The sequence below is a fragment of the Dama dama genome, chromosome 2 (assembly GCF_033118175.1).
Source record: "Dama dama isolate Ldn47 chromosome 2, ASM3311817v1, whole genome shotgun sequence".
Lineage (NCBI taxonomy): Eukaryota > Metazoa > Chordata > Mammalia > Artiodactyla > Cervidae > Dama > Dama dama.
In genome coordinates, this window is record NC_083682.1 from 43,560,831 (window position 1) to 43,582,132 (window position 21,302).

Consider the following 21,302-nt stretch of genomic DNA (forward strand, 5'->3'; position numbering starts at 1 on the left):
TACTTTGGCCACCTGATGCGAAGAACTGACTCATTGGAAAAGACCCTGATGCTGGGAAAGATTGAAGGCAGGAGGAGAAGGGGACGACAGAGGGTGAGATGGTTGGATGGCATCACCAACTCAACGGACATGAGTTCGAGTAAACTCCGGGAGTTGCTGACGGACAGGGAGGCCTGGCATGCTGCAGTCCATGGTGTCGCAAAGAATCAGACACGACTTAGTGACTGAACTGACTGACTGAGGCTATGAGAGAGGGGTATTAATTATTCCCTCTTTTACCAATGAAGAAAACAAGGCTCACAAAACATAACTTGAGAAAAATAATACTTTTTTTAAAGTAAGAAACGTAGAATTTAAACCCAGTTTGCTCTTCAAAAATCTTTTCTCTACAAACAGTATCTTCAAATTGCTAAAAAAAAAAAAAAAAAAACACCAAGACAGGTTCACTAAGACACTTTAAAAGGTACATGGCACAGAGAGTTTTAAGAAAATTTATTTCCAGATCTTTCTCCCAAATATATTTTACTAAATTCATTCTGAATGAGAAATCTCCTGAGATTCTTCTTTACCACCTACCCTTGCTTAATCTCCCTTCAACTTTTCAGAAGAAAGGTGTACCTCCAGCCTATATCCATACTTATCACAGTACACTCCCAGAGGAGGGAAAATCATACGAGGTACTAAACCAGCAGAGAACTCAGAATATTGGTGCCAGTGTTGCTGGAATGAATGGCTCTAACTAAAAGTAGCGAGTATCTTGAAAGTTAAGTGCTTTGTAAATAAAAGCACTTAGAGCTACTTTCATCAAAGAATTTTTGTTTGAGTTGTCACTGATGGATTAGATTATTTTGATGCTGAATCAGCTGTGTCATTTTTGGCATAAAAGACTTTAAATAATTAAGTGAAACTCCTATAAAAGTCTTTTTATTACCATCTAGTTTTTTATGAGAATAAAGTTTTCAAGACTAATGATTTTTTTTAAATTTAGAATTGAAAATATGGTGAGCCTTATTCTTTCTAGCAACAACTATTGCAAGGTATTATAGATATCTGCAATAATTTTTAACTAAGAGATGTTAGGCACTCAGTCGTGTCTAACTCTTTATGACCCCATGGACTGCACCCCACCAGGCTCCTCTGTCCATGGGATTGTCCAGGCAAGTATACTGGAGTGGGTTGCCATCCCTTCTCCAGAGGATCTTCCCTACCCAGGAGTAGAGCCTGGTCTCCTGCGTTGCGGGCAGATTCTTTACTGTCTGAGCCACCAGGAAGCCCTTTTAGATAACAATCTTTCATAAGTATTGTTAAGAAATGAATTTTCAATAAAACTTTACTTTTTATATTTAATAACTTATTTTGTAAAATATTTAGTGTTACATCATTCTAATAAAATATGTATTACTAAAATTTTTAATGACAATCTAGATTATATTGTCACATGAAGTTTTTAAAAGGTAATTTTAACTTCTATACCTAGTTTTGTTGCAGAACAGTATGATAGGCTGATGAATTTTTTTAAAAAATTTCAAGCATAGTATATAACATTTTGGCATACTTCTGTGGGAAAACAGAACAAGAACATGAGATCTAGTGGAAAAAAAAGGAAATCCTATAAAATTTCAGACTATAATAAAAGAGTTTGGGAACTTTGATATGGATGATGGCAAATATCAAACCATTATACTGGATACATTTTTTTTTTAAATTATTATTTATTTATTTATTTATTTTAGTGGGTTTTGTCATACATCGATATGAATCAGCCATGGAGTTACATGTATTCCCCATCCCGATCCCCCCTCCCACCTCCCTCTCCACCCGATTCCTCTGGGTCTTCCCAGTGCACCAGGCCCAAGCACTTGTCTCATGCATCCCACCTGGGCTGGTGATCTGTTTCACCATAGATAGTATACATGCTGTTCTTTTGAAATATCCCACCCTCGCATTCTCTCACAGAGTTCAAAAGTCTGTTCTGTATTTCTGTGTCTGTTTTTCTGTTTTGCATATAGGGTTATCGTTATCACCTTTCTAAATTCCATATATATGTGATAGTATGCTGTAATGTTCTTTATCTTTCTGGCTTACTTCACTCTGTATAAGGGGCTCCAGCTTCATCCATCTCATTAGGACTGGTTCAAATGAATTCTTTTTAATGGCTGAGTAATAGTCCATGGTGTATATGTACCACAGCTTCCTTATCCATTCATCTGCTGATGGGCATCTAGGTTGCTTCCATGTCCTGGCTATTATAAACAGTACTGCGATGAACATTGGGGTGCACGTGTCTCTTTCAGATCTGGTTTCCTCAGTGTGTATGCCCAGAAGTGGGATTGCTGGGTCATATGGCAGTTCTATTTCCAGTTTTTTAAGAAATCTCCACACTGTTTTCCATAGCGGCTGTCCTAGTTTGCATTCCCACCAACAGTGTAAGAGGGTTCCCTTTTCTCCACACCCTCTCCAGCATTTATTGCTTGTAGACTTTTGGATAGCAGCCATCCTGACTGGCGTGTAATGGTACCTCATTGTGGTTTTGATTTGCATTTCTCTAATAATGAGTGATGTTGAGCATCTTTTCATGTGTTTGTTAGCCATCTGTATGTCTTCTTTGGAGAAATGTCTGTTTAGTTCTTTGGCCCATTTTTTGATTGGGTCATTTATTTTTCTGGAATTGAGCTGCAGGAGTTGCTTGTATATTTTTGAGATTAATCCTTTGTCTGTTTCTTCATTTGCTATTATTTTCTCCCAATCTGAGGGCTGTCTTTTCACCTTATTTATAGTTTCCTTTGTAGTGCAAAAGCTTTTAAGTTTCATTAGGTCCCATGTGTTTAGTTTTGCTTTTATTTCCAATATTCTGGGAGGTGGGTCATAGAGGATCTTGCTGTGGTTTATGTCAGAGAGTGTTTTGCCTATGTTCTCCTCTAGGAGTTTTATAGTTTCTGGTCTTACATTTAGATCTTTAATCCATTTAGAGTTTATTTTTGTGTATGGTGTTAGAGAGTGTTCTAGTTTCATTGTTTTACAAGTGGTTGACCAGTTTTCCCAGCACCACTTGTTAAAGAGGTTGTCTTTTTTCCATTGTATATCCTTGCCTCCTTTGTCAAAGATAAGGTGTCCATAGGTTCGTGGATTTATCTCTGGGCTTTCTATTCTGTTCCATTGATCTATATTTCTGTCTTTGTGCCAGTACCATACTGTCTTGATGACTGTGGCTTTGTAGTAGAGTCTGAAGTCAGGCAGGTTGATTCCTCCAGTTCCATTCTTCTTTCTCAAGATTACTTTGGCTATTCGAGGTTTTTTGTATTTCCATACAAATTGTGAAATTCTTTGGTCTAGTTCTGTGAAAAGTATCGTTGGTAGCTTGATAGGGATTGCATTGAATCTATAGACTGCTTTGGGTAGAATAGCCATTTTGACAATATTGATTCTTCCAATCCATGAACACGGTATGTTTCTCCATCTGTTTGTGTCCTCTTTGATTTCTTTCATCAGTGTTTTATAGTTTTCTATGTATAGGTCTTTTATTCCTATATACTAACAATGAAAAAACAGAAAGAGAAATTAAGGAAACAATACCATTGCAACAAGGGATTTCTGTGTGTTAATTTTATATCCTGCAACTTTACTATATTCATTGATTAGCTCTAGTAATTTTCTGGTAGAGTCTTTAGGGTTTTCTATATAGAGGATCATGTCATCTGCAAACAGTGAGAGTTTTACTTCTTCTTTTCTTATCTGGATTCCTTTTACTTCTTTTTCTGCTCTGATTGCTGTGGCCAGAACTTCCAACACTATGTTGAATAGTAGTGGTGAGAGTGGGCACCCTTGTCTTGTTCCTGATTTCAGGGGAAATGCCTTCAATTTTTCACCATTGAAGGTGATGCTTGCTGTGGGTTTGTCATATATAGCTTTTATTATGTTGAGGTATGTTCCTTCTATTCCTGCTTTTTGGAGAGTTTTAATCATAAATGAGTGTTGAATTTTGTCAAAGGCTTTCTCTGCATCTATTGAGATAATCATATGGTTTTTATCTTTCAATTTGTTAATGTGGTGTATTACATTGATTGATTTGCGGATATTAAAGAATCCTTGCATTCCTGGGATAAAGCCCACTTGATCATGTTGTATGATTTTTTTAATATGTTGTTGGATTCTGTTTGCTAGAATTTTGTTAAGGATTTTTGCATCTATGTTCATCAGTGATATTGGCCTGTAGTTTTCTTTTTTTGTGGCATCTTTGTCTGGTTTTGGAATTAGGGTGATGGTGGCCTCATAGAATGAGTTTGGAAGCTTACCTTCATCTGCAATTTTCTGGAAGAGTTTGAGTAAGATAGGTGTTAGCTCTTCTCTAAATTTTTGGTAGAATTCAGCTGTGAAGCCATCTGGTCCTGGGCTTTTGTTTGCTGGAAGATTTTTAATTACAGTTTCGATTTCCTTGCTTGTGATGGGTCTGTTAAGATCTTCTATTTCTTCCTGGTTCCGTTTTGGAAAGTTATACTTTTCTAAGAATTTGTCCATTTCATCCAAGTTGTCCATTTTATTGGCATAGAGCTGCTGGTAGTAGTCTCTTATGATCCTTTGTATTTCAGTGTTGTCTGTTGTGATCTCTCCATTTTCATTTCTAATTTTGTTAATTTGGTTCTTCTCTCTTTGTTTCTTAATGAGTCTTGCTAATGGTTTGTCAATTTTGTTTATTTTTTCAAAAAACCAGCTTTTAGCTTTGTTGATTTTTGCTATGGTCTCTTTAGTTTCTTTTGCATTTATTTCTGCCCTAATTTTTAAGATTTCTTTCCTTCTACTAACCCTAGGGTTCTTCATTTCTTCCTTCTCTAGTTGCTTTAGGTGTAGAGTTAGGTTATTTATTTGACTTTTTTCTTGTTTCTTGAGGTAGGCCTGTAATGCTATGAACCTTCCCCTTAGCACTGCTTTTACAGTGTCCCATAGGTTTTGGGTTGTTGTGTTTTCATTTTCATTCATTTCTATACATATTTTGATTTCTTTTCTGATTTCTTCTATGATTTGTTGGGATACATTTTTATAAAGTGATTTCAAATTTTTATTTTAAAATTTATACTATTTGCAGTATCTACCCCTGAATTTTTTCCTCTAAAATTATTTGCAATTATAATTAAAGAAATTTAGAAAGTACTTAAAATATGTGATAGCATACCTAAAAGATGGTTTTAAAGCTTTCATTTTGTTCTACTCAAAGATAGAAGCTTAAAGACCATTGCTCTACAGAAATTCCCCCATGATATATGACTTATTACTAATAGGAAAAGCAATTAACCAATGCATTTAAGAGCTTAAGTTCTGGAATAAAACAGGTTTGTGTTCCAACCTTAGCTTCTCTTATTTGCTTTTTAATCTTACACAATTTGCTTAAACTCTCTAAACTGCATTATCCAAATTTACATAACAGAGATTATGAAGATATCTAATTTGTAGAACCATTCTGAAGGTTACATGAAAATAATCATGTTAAGCTTTTAGAAAAATCCCTGCACATATTAAGAACCATGTATATACAATCTTGGGCTTCTCAGGTGGTGCTCGTGGTAAAGAATCCACCTGCCAATGCAGGAGAAGCAAGAAATGTGGATTTGATCCCTGGGTCAGGAAGATCCGCTGGAGAAGAAACAGCAACCCACTCCAATATTCTTTCCTGGAAAATCCCATGGACAGAGGAGCCTGGTGGGCTATAGTCCATGGGTTGCAAAGAGTCAGACATGACTGAGCAACTGAGCTCACACACACAGACACAATCATAAAAGTTGTCATACACAAGCAATGTCAGAGGGGAGAGAGAAGTGTGTGGTCTTGGGTTAAGCTTCCGGAGGTAGCTGGGTTTGATATTGTCTCTGAGAATGAGTGTAAAAGCTCAAAAGGAGGAAACGAAAACATCAGCTGAGGGGGCAGAGATATTGTCAGCCACAACAGTAGGAGAAGACAAAGCATTGAACTCAGAAGTCAAGAGCTGCACTTAAAAAATGAAGCTGACAACAAAATAATCCTAACTGTTTGAAAGGAAGCTAGTTTCCCTCTGCCTCCTATTGTCTGCACTATTTCTATCCTACCTTTTAAAATAAAATTATAACCTCACAGTTTCTGTTTTCCTGATAATGCTAAATTTTGAAATTCAATAAGTCCTTGGCATTTTCCTTCAGCTTGGTTCTGATTTCCAGTTTAACTCTGTTCCTCCCACTTTGTTTGATTTTATATCTGAGTTCTACTTTTTTTGGTGTGTTTTCCCTGAATGGACACTGAAATGATACCATACTTCACCTATTCCCTGGTAATATATGGGAGAGAACACAATATCAAGAGCTCAGATGTTGCCGTCTAACTGATATGGGTTAAAATACCGACTTGGCTACTACTTGTGCAAGCTTGGAAAACTCAGGACTTTTCTGAGCTTCATTTTTCTCTTCTTTCCAGTGGGGATAATTTCTAATCAGCAGAGCTGCTGCAAAGACTGAAGGACTTATGTCACAGAAAGCATTTAGCTCAATTAACATACAGAAAAAAATAACTCTTATCATAATTATTATTCCTGGTGCAATGAATAGAGCCATTTAATGGAGTCCTGATTAACTTTTAAATATTTTGCAAAATGAAACACATTACCCGAAGTCCTCCAGACTGTCAAAGATTGAATTGTAATGTCAGTGATCACAGGTTTTAATTTTCCTCTGGAATCAGAAATAAAAATTAAAAGTATCCACTGGAACTGGAAAGCAAGAGGACACATCACAGCTGGAAAGATGTTTTTAAGGCTGACTGCAGTGAGAGTGACTGTGCTGATTATCCCAAAAAGGTCTTATTACTTTTTAGGATCTAAAGGAGGAATCCTAGGCAGAAGCAACAGGATGGAACACAGACTGGCTTAGCCAATTCCATCTGGCTAATCAGTCCATTGTGACCAGATTAGCACCATTCAACTCTACAAAGATTTATTAAATGCTCACTGCGTATCTGGAATATGAACAACCCCAATATAGAATGCATTTTATGATTGACTTTATTGTTTTGAATCAGACAATTATTTTTCAAGTGCAGTTGTAACCCAAATGAGAAACTCACTTAGATTTTCAATCATTAAAATAAACTTCCTTTTTTTTTCCCAATTTTCTTTTTGCCAACAGGATTTGCTAATCCGCTTACTGGGATAGCAGATGCCTCTCAAAGCAGTATGCACAATGCCTTGCACATCTACATGAACGGAACGATGTCCCAGGTACCAGGATCTGCCAATGATCCCATCTTCCTTCTTCATCATGCGTTTGTTGACAGGTTGGTTGCACTTCATAAATTATGTGATTATTTGTTTTAAATGTAGTGGATGTCAAGAAGATGTACAAAAAGCCAACAAGTCCATAAAAAGATGCTCAGCATCACTAGTCATTAGCGAAATGCAAATTAAAACTTGCTTGTTAGAATGGCCATCACCAAAAAGATGAGAGATAAATGCTGGGCTGGATATGGAGAAAGGGGAATCCTTGTGCAGTGTTGGTGAAATTTGTAAACTGATATAGCCATTATGGAAAATGCTATGGAAGAGCCTCAAAAAATTAAAAATGCAACCGCCATATGATCCAGCAGTCCCAACTCTGGGAATGTATCCAAAAAAAACAAAACACTTAACTTGAAAAGGGCACCCCTACGTTCATAGCAGCATTATTTACAGTAACCAGGATGTGGAAACAACGTAAGGGTCCATCAGTGGATGAGTGGTTGAAGAAGCTGTCACCATCTCCACCTCAATCACGTTCCCAAGAACATGGATATAGTATCAAATGAGTAAGCGAACATTTGCCTGGAAGATTATGAAGCAGATTTTATTGCTTTCTTGGCAACTTTAATATTATAAGAATTAAGTAATAACCCATATCAAGTTTTATTTAGAAATCAGTTTTCAAGAAAGTATGTAAGCACCAAAAATATGACAGCAGATAACAACAAAACCAGCAAACCTAGACATCAAGGCAGAAGGAAGAATGTTGGGAAAATACCCTACCAGCACAGATTGGACGCTGTTTGCTGTTGTTGTTCAGTTGCTCAGCCTTGTCTGACTCTTTGCAACCCCATGGACTGCAGCATGCCAGGCTTTCTTGTCCTTCACTGTCTCCGGGAGTTTGCTCAAACTCATGTCCATTGAGTCAGTGATGCCTCCCCCCATCTCATCCTGTTTACTGAGTCATTTTTATGTCATATTATCTTTGTGAATTTTCGGCATTTTTTTGATCTTTGGTGCCATCCCATGAACTTTAAAGAAACCTAAATTTCCTAAATCTCTTGATGCTCCAGGCAAGAAATACACAAACTATGGCTTTTAGGCCATATCTGTCCCTTATCTTATTTGTAAATAAGATGTAATTGGAACACAACCACAGTCATTCATCTACATGTTGTCTATGGCTGTTTTTGTGCTAAAATGGCAGAGTTGAAACAAGACCATATGGCCCACAAAATAGAAAAAATCTAGTTTCTTGTCCTTTACAAAAAACATTTCTTGACTCCTGCCAACCACCAAATTCCATATTTATAAGCCAGGTGAGAGAATATGGTTGATCTTTATCTAGCCCACCTTGATCTATATTTGTAGAAAATGCTATAATTTAATTCAATGTTTGGAGGCATTTTTAATGGAGGTAAAGCTATTATGAAGATATACAATGGTTAGAAGCCTCTCCCACCTTTGAAAATTAAAATTTTCTTCTTTCTTAGAATTATCTGTTAATCCTATCTTATGGCTGCTCAGTTGTATCCAACTCTTTATGACCCCATGGACTGCAGCATGCCAGGCTTCCCTGTCCTTCCCCATCTCCTATAATTTGCTCAAACTCATGTCCATTGAATCAGTGATGTCATCCAATCATCTCCTCTGAAAAGCATCTTTATGAAGAAAGATAGAGACCTGTGGATTGCTGCAACATCTGAGCCGTCCTCTTAGTTCTCGGTGTACAGAGATGCGTTTTCCAATCAGATGGTCTATTTACTACTGTTCAATTATTCACAAACATATTTGTTTAATACCTACTGTGTGCTGAGTACATTTTCCTGAGTGTTCCACACTCATTACTGCTGCTATGCATTGCTTTTACCAGTATTCAAATCAGGAACATATTTTCCATGACTAATCTAATTTCTACACAATCTTCAAGACCATTTTCAATTTTTAGCTCTTCCATGATGAATGACCAGACCATGACTGTCTAAAACCATTTCTCCCATCCAAAGGCATGTTGGAGTCAGCCCCAAATCACTAGCAAGGTTGAATTATGTACATATTTTCACAACTTTGCATTTGGTGATCTCAAGCGTAGCTAGAAACCAGTATTGGTAGGAGTATTTACATCAAGAAACTGGCAAATGCTACAAATCAAGACTTTCACTCTGAGAGAGCTGGTTGTTAAAATAATGGCCAGCATAATCCTGCTCCTATCTGTTAACTCACATCACTTTCTCTACTTCTTATTCTGAACACATCATTTATATCATTCTTATTGATTGTGTGCTTTTCTTATTGATCATGCTTTGTCTTTACCACTAATCTCTGAGCTACTGTGGCAGGACCCACATCTTGAATTATATCTGTTTTTTTTCCCCACAACATTTTGTCTACTTTGTAATTAGAAGATCTGTAATAAATCTGTATCAAATAAATAAATAAATGAAAAAAATCTTAGCAAGTTACTTTCATCATAGCTACAAAGGAAACTACAGAGAAGTCCAGTCTGGTAAAGCACAAATCATTCAAAGCTATAAACTTGCTTCAAGATTTAGCATGTTTCTAGACCATTAGACCTTGTTCTTGACATTGGCTAAACAGGATAATGAGACAAGATCACTGGCTTAAAAAAGCTTAGTCTAGTGGGAAATACAAGCAAGTAAACAGCTATAGTATTTTATAATTCATTACAGGATGATATATGAATAGCGCTCTGAAGAGCAGGAAGCCTACAAGACAAGAAGGGTATTCAGGATTGGGAGAATAACTCTTACTCACTAAAACCAGGCACAAGTTTTAAATATGAACTGAAGAAAAAAATGGAAGCTTAGGGTCCAAAAACAAGGAAATATGCCTCAAGGCACATGTGTAGAGAAAGTGAGAAGATTCCAGTGACCAATTAGGTTACCACCAAAATGTACCATTATTGGGCAAATAAAGACATCAGTTCAGTTCAGTTCACTTCAATCGCTCTGTCCCGTCTGACTCTTTGCGACCCCATGGACTGCAGCACGCCAGGCCTTTCTATCCATCACCAACTCCCAGAGCTTGCTCAAACTCATGTCCATCAAGTTGGTGATGCCATCCAACCATCTCATCCCCTGTTGTCCCTTTATCCTCCTGCCTTCAATCTTTCCCAGCATCAGGGTCTTTTCCAATGACTCAGCTCTTTGCATCAGGTGGCCAAAGTACTGGAGTTTCAGCTTCAGCATCAGTCCTTCCAATGAATATTCAGGACTGATTTCCTTTAGGATGAACTGGTTGGATCTCCTTGCAGTCCAGGGGACTCTCAAGAGTCTTCTCCAACACCACAGTTCAAAAGCATCAATTCTTCAGTGCTCAGCTTTCTTTATAGTCCAACTCTCACATCCATATATAAGTACTGGAAAAACCATAGCCTTGACTAGACTTGACTTGACTTGACTACTGTTAGATTGAGGATAAATCATTTTCATTAAAAATTCACTCATTCATCAAGCATTTTAAGTTTTTACTGTATTCTAGATACTATGCCAGTAACTGTGCCTTTTTATCTATTGGTACGAATAAAAAAGCCTCACTTCCAGATGCTTTGTTGTTGTTTAATAGCCAAGTTGTTCCAACTCCTTGCAACCCCATGGACTGCAGCACACCAGGCTTCCTTGTCCTTCACTGTCTCCTGGAGTTTACTCGAACTCATGTCAGTGATGCTATCCAACTATCTCATCCTCTGTCGCCTCCTTCTCCTCCTTCCCTCAATCATTCCCATCATCAGATCTTTTCCAGTGAATTGGCTCTTTGCGTCAGGTGGCCAAAATATTGGAGCTTCAGCATAAGTCCTTTGAATGAATACTCATGGTTGATTTTTTTAAGATTGACTGGTTTGATCCCCTTGCAGACCAAGAGACTCTCAAGACTCTTCTTCAGTACCACAGTTTGAAAGCATCAGTTCTTTGGCTCTCAACCTTCTTTAAAATCCTTCAAAAAGACAGGAGACAAAAACACATAGCAATATAACACTGTCACCTGCATTGCAGGCGAATTCTTTATGGTTGAACTGCCCAGAAAGCCCATGAAAGAAATGTAAGAGGTATGTGAATCCAGAGAAGGAAGAACTTAACTTTGTCCTAAAAATTAAAATGCTTTCTAAATAAGACTATGCTTAGACTGATTCTTAAAGATAAGGAGAAATTATAGACATGACAGAAAGGTAAGGAAATGTATGTCATACTAAGGAAACAAAATAGATAAATTGTAAGATAGAGGAAAGCAAACAGGTATTTGGCCTGGCTGGCTGGAGAATAGTTTTCCAAAGCAAAAATTGAGAAAGCTAGGGTCAAATTTGGGGAAACTGGCATGTTCTTGATTCCCTTGAAGGACTTCCTTTAAAACTCTATTAAAATATGTTAGTTTTTCTTTAATTTTAAATTAAACCACACTCACAACCTGAGGAATAAGAAAATTGAGGAAAATTGCCTAAAGTCTATACTACCATCTAAGTAGAATAAATAAATTTTAAATGTTTAGAAAATTTTAAAAAGTAGAGAAAGGAACAAATTAGCAAAGTAAGAGAAGTTTCACATCACCATTTTTCTTTGGTATTTCCAGAAAGAAAAATGTTTGTCTTATATGCGCAAAGTTGTCTTGATTCTGTACTTTTCCCTCTGTTTAATAATCTGTATCAGGTATATTTCTATATCAGTACATACAGATCTATCTCTTTCCTTTTAAAGGCTTCATAGAATTTCATTGTAAGCCACAGATTGGGAGAAAATATTTGTAAAACACACATATGGTAAAATACAATTATGTAAAATGCACAAAGAATTCTTAGAACTCAACAATAAGAAAATGATCCCAAGTGAAAAATGGGTCAAAGTCTTAGCAGACACTTCACCAAAGAGGATATACAATGGCACACAAACACATGAAAAAGTGTTCCATGTCATATGTCATTGGAGAAATGCAAATAATAACTCAGAGATACCACTATATGCTGATAAGAACTGGGAGCATCTGACATCAAATGCTGGTTAGGATATGGAGCTATGAGAACTCTCAGTCATTGCTGGTGGAAATGCAAAATTATGCAAGCCACTTTGGAAGACAGTTTGGCAGCTTCTCATAAATTAAAAATACTCTTACCATAGGATCTAATAAACATGCTTCCTGGTATTTACACGAAGGACTGAAGCACATAAAATCCTGAACATAGATGTGTATAGCAACTTCCAACTTCCAAATTTGGAGGCAAACAAAATGTCTTTCAATAGGTGAATGGATAAATAAATGCAGACAATAATATATTATTCAGTGTTAAAAAGAAATGAGCTATCAAGGTATGAAAAGACATGAAGAAACCTAAATGCACATTGCTAAGCAAAAGAAGTCAACCTGCAAAGGCTATGTATTTTATGATTCCAACTATAGAACATTCTCAAAAAAGCAATACAATGGAGATTATGAAATGATAAGTTGTTGTCAGGGCTGAGAGCAGCTGGAATGAGCACAAGTAGAACACAGGATTTTCAGAGCAGTGAAAATGCTGTATGATAGCATAATGATGCTTATGTCATACGTTTATCCAAACCCATAGAACGCCCGAGGCCAAGAGTGAACCCTAAGGACACCTACGGACTTTCCTTGACTGCGGAATGACATTGTAGGTTCATCAGTTGTAACAAATGCACCACTCTGGTGGGGGATGTTGATGAGGGGGAGGTTATATGTCTGTGGTGGAGGGGGGGATATTGGGAAATCTGTGTCTTCCTTTAATTTTGTTGTAAGCCTAAAACTTCTCTTTCAAAAAAGTCTTTAAAAAGACCTAAGTATGGTTGTAGCCTTCCTAACACTTTAGATAACTGAAATTATGGCTGGTCACAATATACTGTTGTTGCCTAATATCAAGCAATACACCGTCAAGACTCTGATAATCAGAAATGTGACATGGACAGTGAGGCATTGATGAATCTCTAGGAAACTGTCATAAAGCCCAGAAGTTCGAAAAAGTGAATGGCATTGACTTAGACCAATTTAACCAAGGTAGCCTGAGTCGGAGAAGGAAATGACAACCCACTCCAGTGTTCTTGCCTGGAGAATCCCAGGAATGGAGGAGCCTGCTGGGCTGCCGCCTATGGGGTCGCACAGAGTCAGACACGACTGAAGCCTTAGCAGCAGCAGCCGCCTACTCAGCTCCTTATTTGAGAATGTTTCTCCTGTAACTCATCAAACATAACTAATGAACGAGCCTAAGTATTTCTAGCATCTCTCTTCTTGTAAGGTGAAGCAACAAAACTTTGTTATTTTCTGAGAACCCTCTAAGAAATCACGAAGGTAATTTAAAAGATATTCTACAAGATTTATTTCACATTTTCTATATGGAGGATCTGATTTGAGCAAGGCAGGTCCCGAGTAAGTAGGATTATGAATGGCTGAGAAATAAAATTTCATATTTTTAATCAAAGTGTCAATAAAACATTTTAAAATTTTAAAAATAAGGTAGCAGGATTGTAAAGAATCTTCATTCTTTTATAAGTGAGGAACAAGAAACCTTTGCTTTTTTTCTCTCTTAAACAATCAAGATTATAGTAAAGGCTACATAAATCTCAGGAAATTCTTCTAGTTAGACACAAAATATCTGCTATCTAGAAAGGTTTTTTAAAAAATCCTTTATAAAATAAATAAATAAATAATCCTTTATATTGTAGGCAAAGGTTGTAAGCAATAAACCAGTGAATAAATAAATAAATAAGTAAAGAAGTCTGTCAAAATTGAGACCATTTTAAGGTTTTAAAAAATTTTATAACTTATTTTTCAAACTTAGGCATTATAAATAAAATTCACTTTCCAAATTTTATCCTTCATTAACTCCTTCATATCCTGGAACACAATGGCACTTTAAGACAGATTCTAGGGACTCCACAAGGTCAGCACTAATTTCATTATGAAATTAAGAAGTCATGGCAAAAACCATGTAGTGGCAAACACCACTACAATATTGTAAAGTAATTAGCCTCCAATTAAAATAAATAAATTAATTTCTAAAAAGATGTTATTAACATGCAGTGTTAATCTAGTCATTGTTTATCTTTAAGTGATTCAATAAAATATTTTTTAAAAAATAGAATTCCATTGTATTGGATGCAACATTCTTTAGTAATCAGATTCAATCCCGGGGTCAGGAAGATCCCCTGGAAAAGGAAATGGCAACCCACTCCAGTGTTCTTGCCTGGGAACTCCTGGGAAACCTTCTGGACAGAGAATCCTGGTGGGCTACAGCCCATGAGGTTGCAAATGAGTCAGACATGACTTAGTAACTAAACACAACAACAATCACTTATTAACAGGCATTTTGATTGTTTCTTTTTTTTCTGTCTTTTTCTGGTAAAATAATATACATATATTGTTTAATATAATATATATTTATAAAAATTTAAATCATATATATGTATGATTTTGGACATTTGTGAGTATAGATAAGAATAGATTTTTCATATTGGAATTGAAAGGTAAGAGGTTAAATACATTTAAAATTTGTCAGTATTTTCAAATTGCCATCCAGAACTGGTTGTGCAAGCCATTTACACATTTTCACAAACAGAGAAAGTGTGTCGGCCAACCTGGACTCTCATTTGCACTGGCTGCTCTCAAACTTATTAATCTTTTGACTCCAAAAAGTGGGAAAATATTTATCTGTATTTTCTGTTTCCTATGCCTGTCTATTTACATTCTTTGCTATGTTATATTAGGTTAACTTGTCATTTTATTATTGAATTGTACAGGCTCCTCATAATTTCTTAGTTGGTCTTTTTTGTCATTAACCTTACGAATATTTTCTGCAGTTGTTAATTGTCATTTAAGTATTAATGGTATGTTTCTTGGTATTCAGAAGTTAATATATGACCTTTTATATAGTTTTTCATATTCATTGTTTACAGCTTCAGAGTCTTGAACTCTTTGTTCTTCAGTTTTCTTCTTTGTCAAAAGAACGGATTGTTCTAAAACTCCTTGGTTCTTTCTGGACTTTACAGTCATCTGGATAATGTGCTTTTGAAGAGATGATAGTAGAATGCATTACGACAATTACAGGGCTTTAGCGGGTTTCTTAGTGACATTGTAATCATGCTTTTAGTTATGATTAATAGGGTAACTGGCAAATAGATAAGTCCAATTTATAGTATAAATTATTTTTCTCTGCTATAAAGATTAAGGTCTGACAAGGAACTCTATGCTATCTCAGATCTGTAAAAAACTTTCTCAAAAGAAGAAGGATTGAAGAGTGATTCCCTAAAAAAAGTGAATAGTTTGGAATGTTGTTTATTATTTTTCTCTAAGAAGATCAGATTTTGGGTAGGCTAAAGACAAAGACATTTGAAACTTTAAAGCAACCTGAGACTATAGAACCCATCAAGCCAAGCTGATGTTTTTAGCTATGAAATCTGGAACGTTTATGCTCAAAAATTCCTCCAGAAGGAAGATGAACATTGATGCCTGAGGGTACTCTATGGATAACTGTCGGAGAAACAGAGGGAGAGCTTTAGAAATACTTCCTTTTCCTTAATACCTCATTGCTCAGGAGGTCTCAAGTGGACAAAAGCAAGTATATCTCTGCATGCATGCATTCATTCAGCTGTTAATTCAGCAAACAGTAAATCCTCTCTCTGCTTTGTGTACTGTATTATATATTAGGCCAGTGGGATGCAGAAGTCACTAACACTATTCCTCCCCACCTAATGCCGCAGATCCAGATATGTAAAAACTGAGTAACATGAAAGAAAATGTACATTCTGCAGGGGTCGTGGTTTAGCAGGCCAGAGTACATGAGAGCGAAGAGAAGAGCATCAAGGAAGTAGGGGCCACAAGATGGTCCTCCTCAACCGCTGGTCTGCAGAGCCTAGCAGCCTACCAGGCACAGAGCGGAGAGTCAATGAGTGGTTGTTAGATTCTACTGTTTGAAATTCTCTTATGACTGGTGACTTTATGAAGAATGAGTAAGATTTTGACTTGTGAAGTTTGGTAGTGGAACATTTCAATTCATGAGAAACAAAACTACAAAAACTCAGAAACTTCAGGAAATAGGTCATTGTTAAAACCCAAATAAAATACTGAAACCACAGCTGAACTCGAGTCTTCTGCATTGCAGGCTGTCTCTTTACCATTTGAGACACTAGGAAAGCGCAATGTGAGTGCTTCAGTTCAGTTCTCTTCAGTTGCTCAGTCATGTCCAACTCTGCGACCCCATGGACTGCAGCACGCCAGGCTTTCCTGTTCATCACCAACTCACGGAGCTTGCTTAAACTTGTGTCCATCGAGTCACTGATGCCATCTAACCATCTCATTCTCTGCCGTCCTCTTCTCCTCCCGCCTTCAATCTTTCCCAGCATCAGCGTCTTTTCCAATGAGTCTCTTCTCACCAGGTGGCCAAAGCATTGGAGTTTCAGCTTCAGCATCAGTCCTTCCAGGGAATATTCAGTGTTGATTTCCTTTAGGATTGACTGGTTGGATGTCCTTGCAGTCCAAGAGACTCTCAAGAGTTTTCTCCAACACCACAGTTCAAAAGCATCAATTCTTTGGCACTCAGCTTTCTTCATAGTCCAACTCTCACATCCATACATGACTACTGGCAAAGCCATAGCCTTGACTAGATGGACCTTTGTTGGCAAAGTAATGTCTCTGCTTTTTAATATGCTGTCTACCTTGGTCATAGCTTTTCTCCCAAGGAGCAAGTGTCTTTTAATTTCATGGCTGCACTCACTATCTGCAGTGATTTTGGAGCCCAAAAACATAAAGTCTGTCACTCTTTCCACTGTTTCCCCATCTATTTGCCATGAAGTGATGGGACCAGATGCCATGATCTTAGTTTTCTGAGTGTTGAGTTTTAAGGCAACTTTTTCACACTCCTCTTTCACTTTCATCAAGAGGCTCTTTAGCTCTTCTTTGCTTTCTGCCATAAGTGTGGTATCATCTGCATATCTGAAGTTATTGATATTTCTCCCAGCAAACTTGATTCCAGCTTGTCCTTCATCCAGTCCAACATATTGCATGATATACTTTGCATATAAGTTAAATAAGCAGGGTGACAATATACAGCCTTAATGTACTCCTTTTCCTATTTAGAACCAGTCTTTTGTTCCATGTCCAGTTCTAACTGTTGCCTCTAACTGCCATACAGATTTCTCAAGAGGCAGGTCAGGTAGTCTGGTATTCCCATCTCTTTCAGAATTTTCCACAGTTTGTTTTGATCCACACAGTCAAAGGCTTTGGTGTAGTCAATAAAGCAGAAGTAGATGTTTTCTGGCACTCTCTTGCTTTTTCAATGATCCAACAGATTTTGGCAATTTGATCTCTGGTTCTTCTGCCTTTTTAAAATCCAGCTTGAATATCTGGAAGTTTACGGTTCACATGCTGTTGAAGACTGACATGGAGAATTTTGAGCATTACCTTGCTGGTGTGTGGGATGATCGCAATTGTGTGGTAGTTTAAACAATCTTTGGCATTGCCTTTCTTAGGAATTGGAAAGAAAGCTGAGCTTTTCCAGTTTAATTTGCTGGCATATTGAGTGCAGCACTTTAATAGCATCATCTTTTAAGATTTAAGATGTGAGTGCATACTGTGCACCAAATGCTCAGGGCATCCATGGCCTGACCCATTTAATAGTTACAGCAGTCCTACCAGTTAAGTGCCATTATCATCCCCATCTTAGGGACAATAGGACTGAAGTACAGAAAGGTTAAGTAACCTGTCAGGATATGAACCCATGTTCTCATCCTGTGCTATTTACTGCTTCATAAAGTGTTTGGAGAACAGAAGTATATGTCGATATATAGAAAGTATCTAATCTTACCCCAACATAAGAACAGGAGCTAACAGAATAGGTGGTTATCTTGAGCCCTAGTCAAGCAGCGTGGTTATTGCAGCAGGAGGCCAGTCAACTAAGCAGAATTAGACGGTGAAAAATTTAGCAACCTCAAACTGGACAGGGTGTGGGGTAACAGGGGGAGTGTGAGGGTGGGGGAAGGGTGCAGGGCAAGTGGAGGCTAGACAGTGAGGAATGGGAGATGTGAAGGGTAACAAAAACCAGGCCAAATATTTGGAATAAAGGTTGCAGTTTAGAGTGCCCAGAAGCTTGAGCCTGCAGTTTTAACTGATTCTCTCTTTTTAAAAATTGCACTGAAATATAATTGATTTACAATGTTAAGTTTAGATGCACAGCAAAGTGACTTAGTTTTATACATATATATATAACTGAAAAATAAATGTATATATTATCTTTACATTCTTCTTCATTATAGTTATTACAAAATGTTGAGTGTAGTTCCTTGTGCTATACAATAGGTTCTTGTTTATTTTATATATGGTAGTGTGTATATTTTAAATCCAACTCCTAATTTATTCCTCATCTCCTTTGTCCTTAGATAATCATAAGTTCATTTTTTATCTCTGTGAGTTTATTTTGTAAATAAATTCATTTGTATCTTTTTTTTTAGATTCCACATGTAAGCTATATCATATGTTTATCTCTTAGTTCATGTAGTATGAGAATCTCGGTCCATCCATGTTGCTGCAAATGGCATTATCTCATTCTTTTATGGCTGAGTAATATTCCATTGTGTGTATACTACACATTTTGTTCAGTTGCTAAGTTGTATCCAACTCTTTTGTGACTCCATGGACTGTAGCCTGCTAGGCCCCTCTGTCCATGGGATCCCAGGCCAGCACACTGGAGTGGGTGGCATTTCCTTCTCCAGGGGATGTTCCCAACTCAGGGATTGAACCCAGGTCTCCTGCAATGGCAGGTGATTCTTTACCACTGAGCCACCAGGGAAGTCCATACTACACACACACACACACACACACACACACACACTCACGTATGTATAGTACAGAAGTGTGCAGCCACATTAGTTTTTGCCCAAAATAGAATAACATCCTTAACTTTGCAAAGGTTTCCAAAATAGACTCCAAATTATTCAAATATCCTTTGAACATACCCTGTGGCATATCATGTAATATATTTTGATGATATTCCATGCATCTAAGATGTCATTTTATATGTCATATGTCATATATATATATTCATACAAATATATATATTAACGCATCTTCTTTACACATTCATCTTAAACCCTCCTCCATGTGGGTAGGGCTCATCTTTGCTGAGCAGGCAGTAACTCAGAAACTAAGTGTGGCAAAGTTGGAGAAGGCAAAAAGGGACGTCCAACCTCTACAATCTCATAGCACAGACTCTAACCGTGGATGAGAAGTCCTCTAGTGGAAGAACCATAAGACCTGAGAGCAGAAGGCCTGTGAGCGCGTCCTGGCTCTGCTTTGAGATACGTGTACGACCCTGGGTAGGTTGCTGAACCTCTCCCCACCTCCATTTCCTCACTCACAGTGTGTTAATATTACTACTTTTCTCATAGGAAAGTGACTTTACAGTTTATAATGCATTATACAAGAACTAGGGCTTCCCCGGTGGCTCAGCGGTGAAGAATCTGCCTGCAATGCAAGAGACACAGGAGACTCAGGTTCAGTCCCTGGGTCGGGAAGATCCCCTGGAGGGAGGGTATAGCAACTCGCTCCAGTATTCTTGCCTGGAGAATCCCATGGACAGAGGAACCTGGGGGGCTACAGTCCGTGGGGTCACAGAGAGTCAGACACAGCTGAAGCGACTGAGCACACACATATGACAACTAATTCTTGTGAAGAGAGTAGAGTATAAGGCACTTTTATGAAGCGTATGTAATACTTTTGTTCTTTACTCTATTTTCAAGTGCTCTCTAGGATCAACAACACTTCCTCAGTTCTCCTGTAGTCTGTCTCTGAGGGCGTGGGAATCCCAGCTAGGTACTAACCTGAAACAGAACATTCCAGGAATGCCAAGCCTGCCTCACTCCTCAGCTACAGATTAACTATGTCTTTTGGAGTGACTTCTTGGCTGTGATTGCTGATGAGGCTTCCTTTACATTCTATTCCTCAAGCCTCCCCTGGGTCATCTTGCTAAGAAGGCTGCCCCGACCCACATGCCTGCAAACCAAATGCCTTGCCAACTTGGCAGCTCAGAAATAGTCCAGGCAGAAGGCAGGTCCCTGGAGCTTCAGGAATGAACAGCAGATTGCCTGCCTGCTGGTGATTGCAAGCCTGAAGCTTGCTTAGAAAGACCGAAATCCCAGGGTTTGTGAAGAAGGTGAACTCAGAAACCAGAGGAGTGTCTGAAATTCTGCTCTAGGAATCAGATCAGATGGTAGAGGAGGACCTCCCTGTTTCTTGGTTTCTTTTCATACTTTTGGATTCTACCAGCTTTAAAGATGCTCCCTGGACTTAAATACCCAGAACAAATAGCAGTTACACCATTCTAGTCATGCTTATCCATATTTCCACAACTGATTTTGTTGTTGCCGGTATCATTGGATTTAACCCTGGTATCAGTTGCTTTGACTGGATGTATCATAGGTTTGTCTGTATCTCCCACTCAATTTTGAACTCCTTTAAGGCCACATCTGAGCTTCCCCACTGGCTCAGTGGTAAAGAATCCACCTGCAATGCAGGAGATGTGGGTTCAATTCCTGGTTCAGGAAGATCCCCTGGAGGAGGGCGTGGCAACCGACTTCAGTGTTCTTGCCTGGAGAATCTCATGGACAGAGGAGCCTGGCAGGCTACAGTCCATGGGGTCATAAAGACTTGGACATGACTGAAGTGACTGAGCATGCACACACATGGCCACATCTATGTATTGATCATCTGTAGCATCTCAGCACACACCAAACACCTAACAAAGACCCTAGCACATAGGAGACATTCAGGAAATACTTATTAAAGCATTGTTGTACTTGATTAATTGATGAAGAGGCCATGGGCTATAACTAAATCCGTAAAGAATGGCTCTGCTACAATGTGGGGAATCTCCCAACTCTTTGCAAGATTAGTATGTCTTAGTAGTAGGGACATTAAATTGTTGAAGTTAAAATCATGATAACTCAAAAGTCCCAAATGAAAGGCAATAAAGAAACATGAGTTGTGACTATTATTGCTGAACTTTTAAATCTGAAAGAGAGTTTAAGAAATTGAGGCCCAGAGAGTATAATTTACCCAAGGA

The 21,302-nt window shown here is 37.8% G+C and overlaps 1 protein-coding gene across 1 annotated transcript in view; it reads left to right on the plus strand.

Annotated features, from left to right (window-relative positions):
• TYR (tyrosinase) overlaps positions 1-21,302 on the plus strand; it is a 112,093-nt gene that overhangs the window by 39,302 nt on the left and 51,489 nt on the right. The window contains exon 3 of the mRNA XM_061158533.1: positions 7,143-7,290. Within this exon, the coding sequence (XP_061014516.1) occupies positions 7,143-7,290 (148 nt within the window). The remainder of the gene's footprint in view (positions 1-7,142; positions 7,291-21,302) is intronic.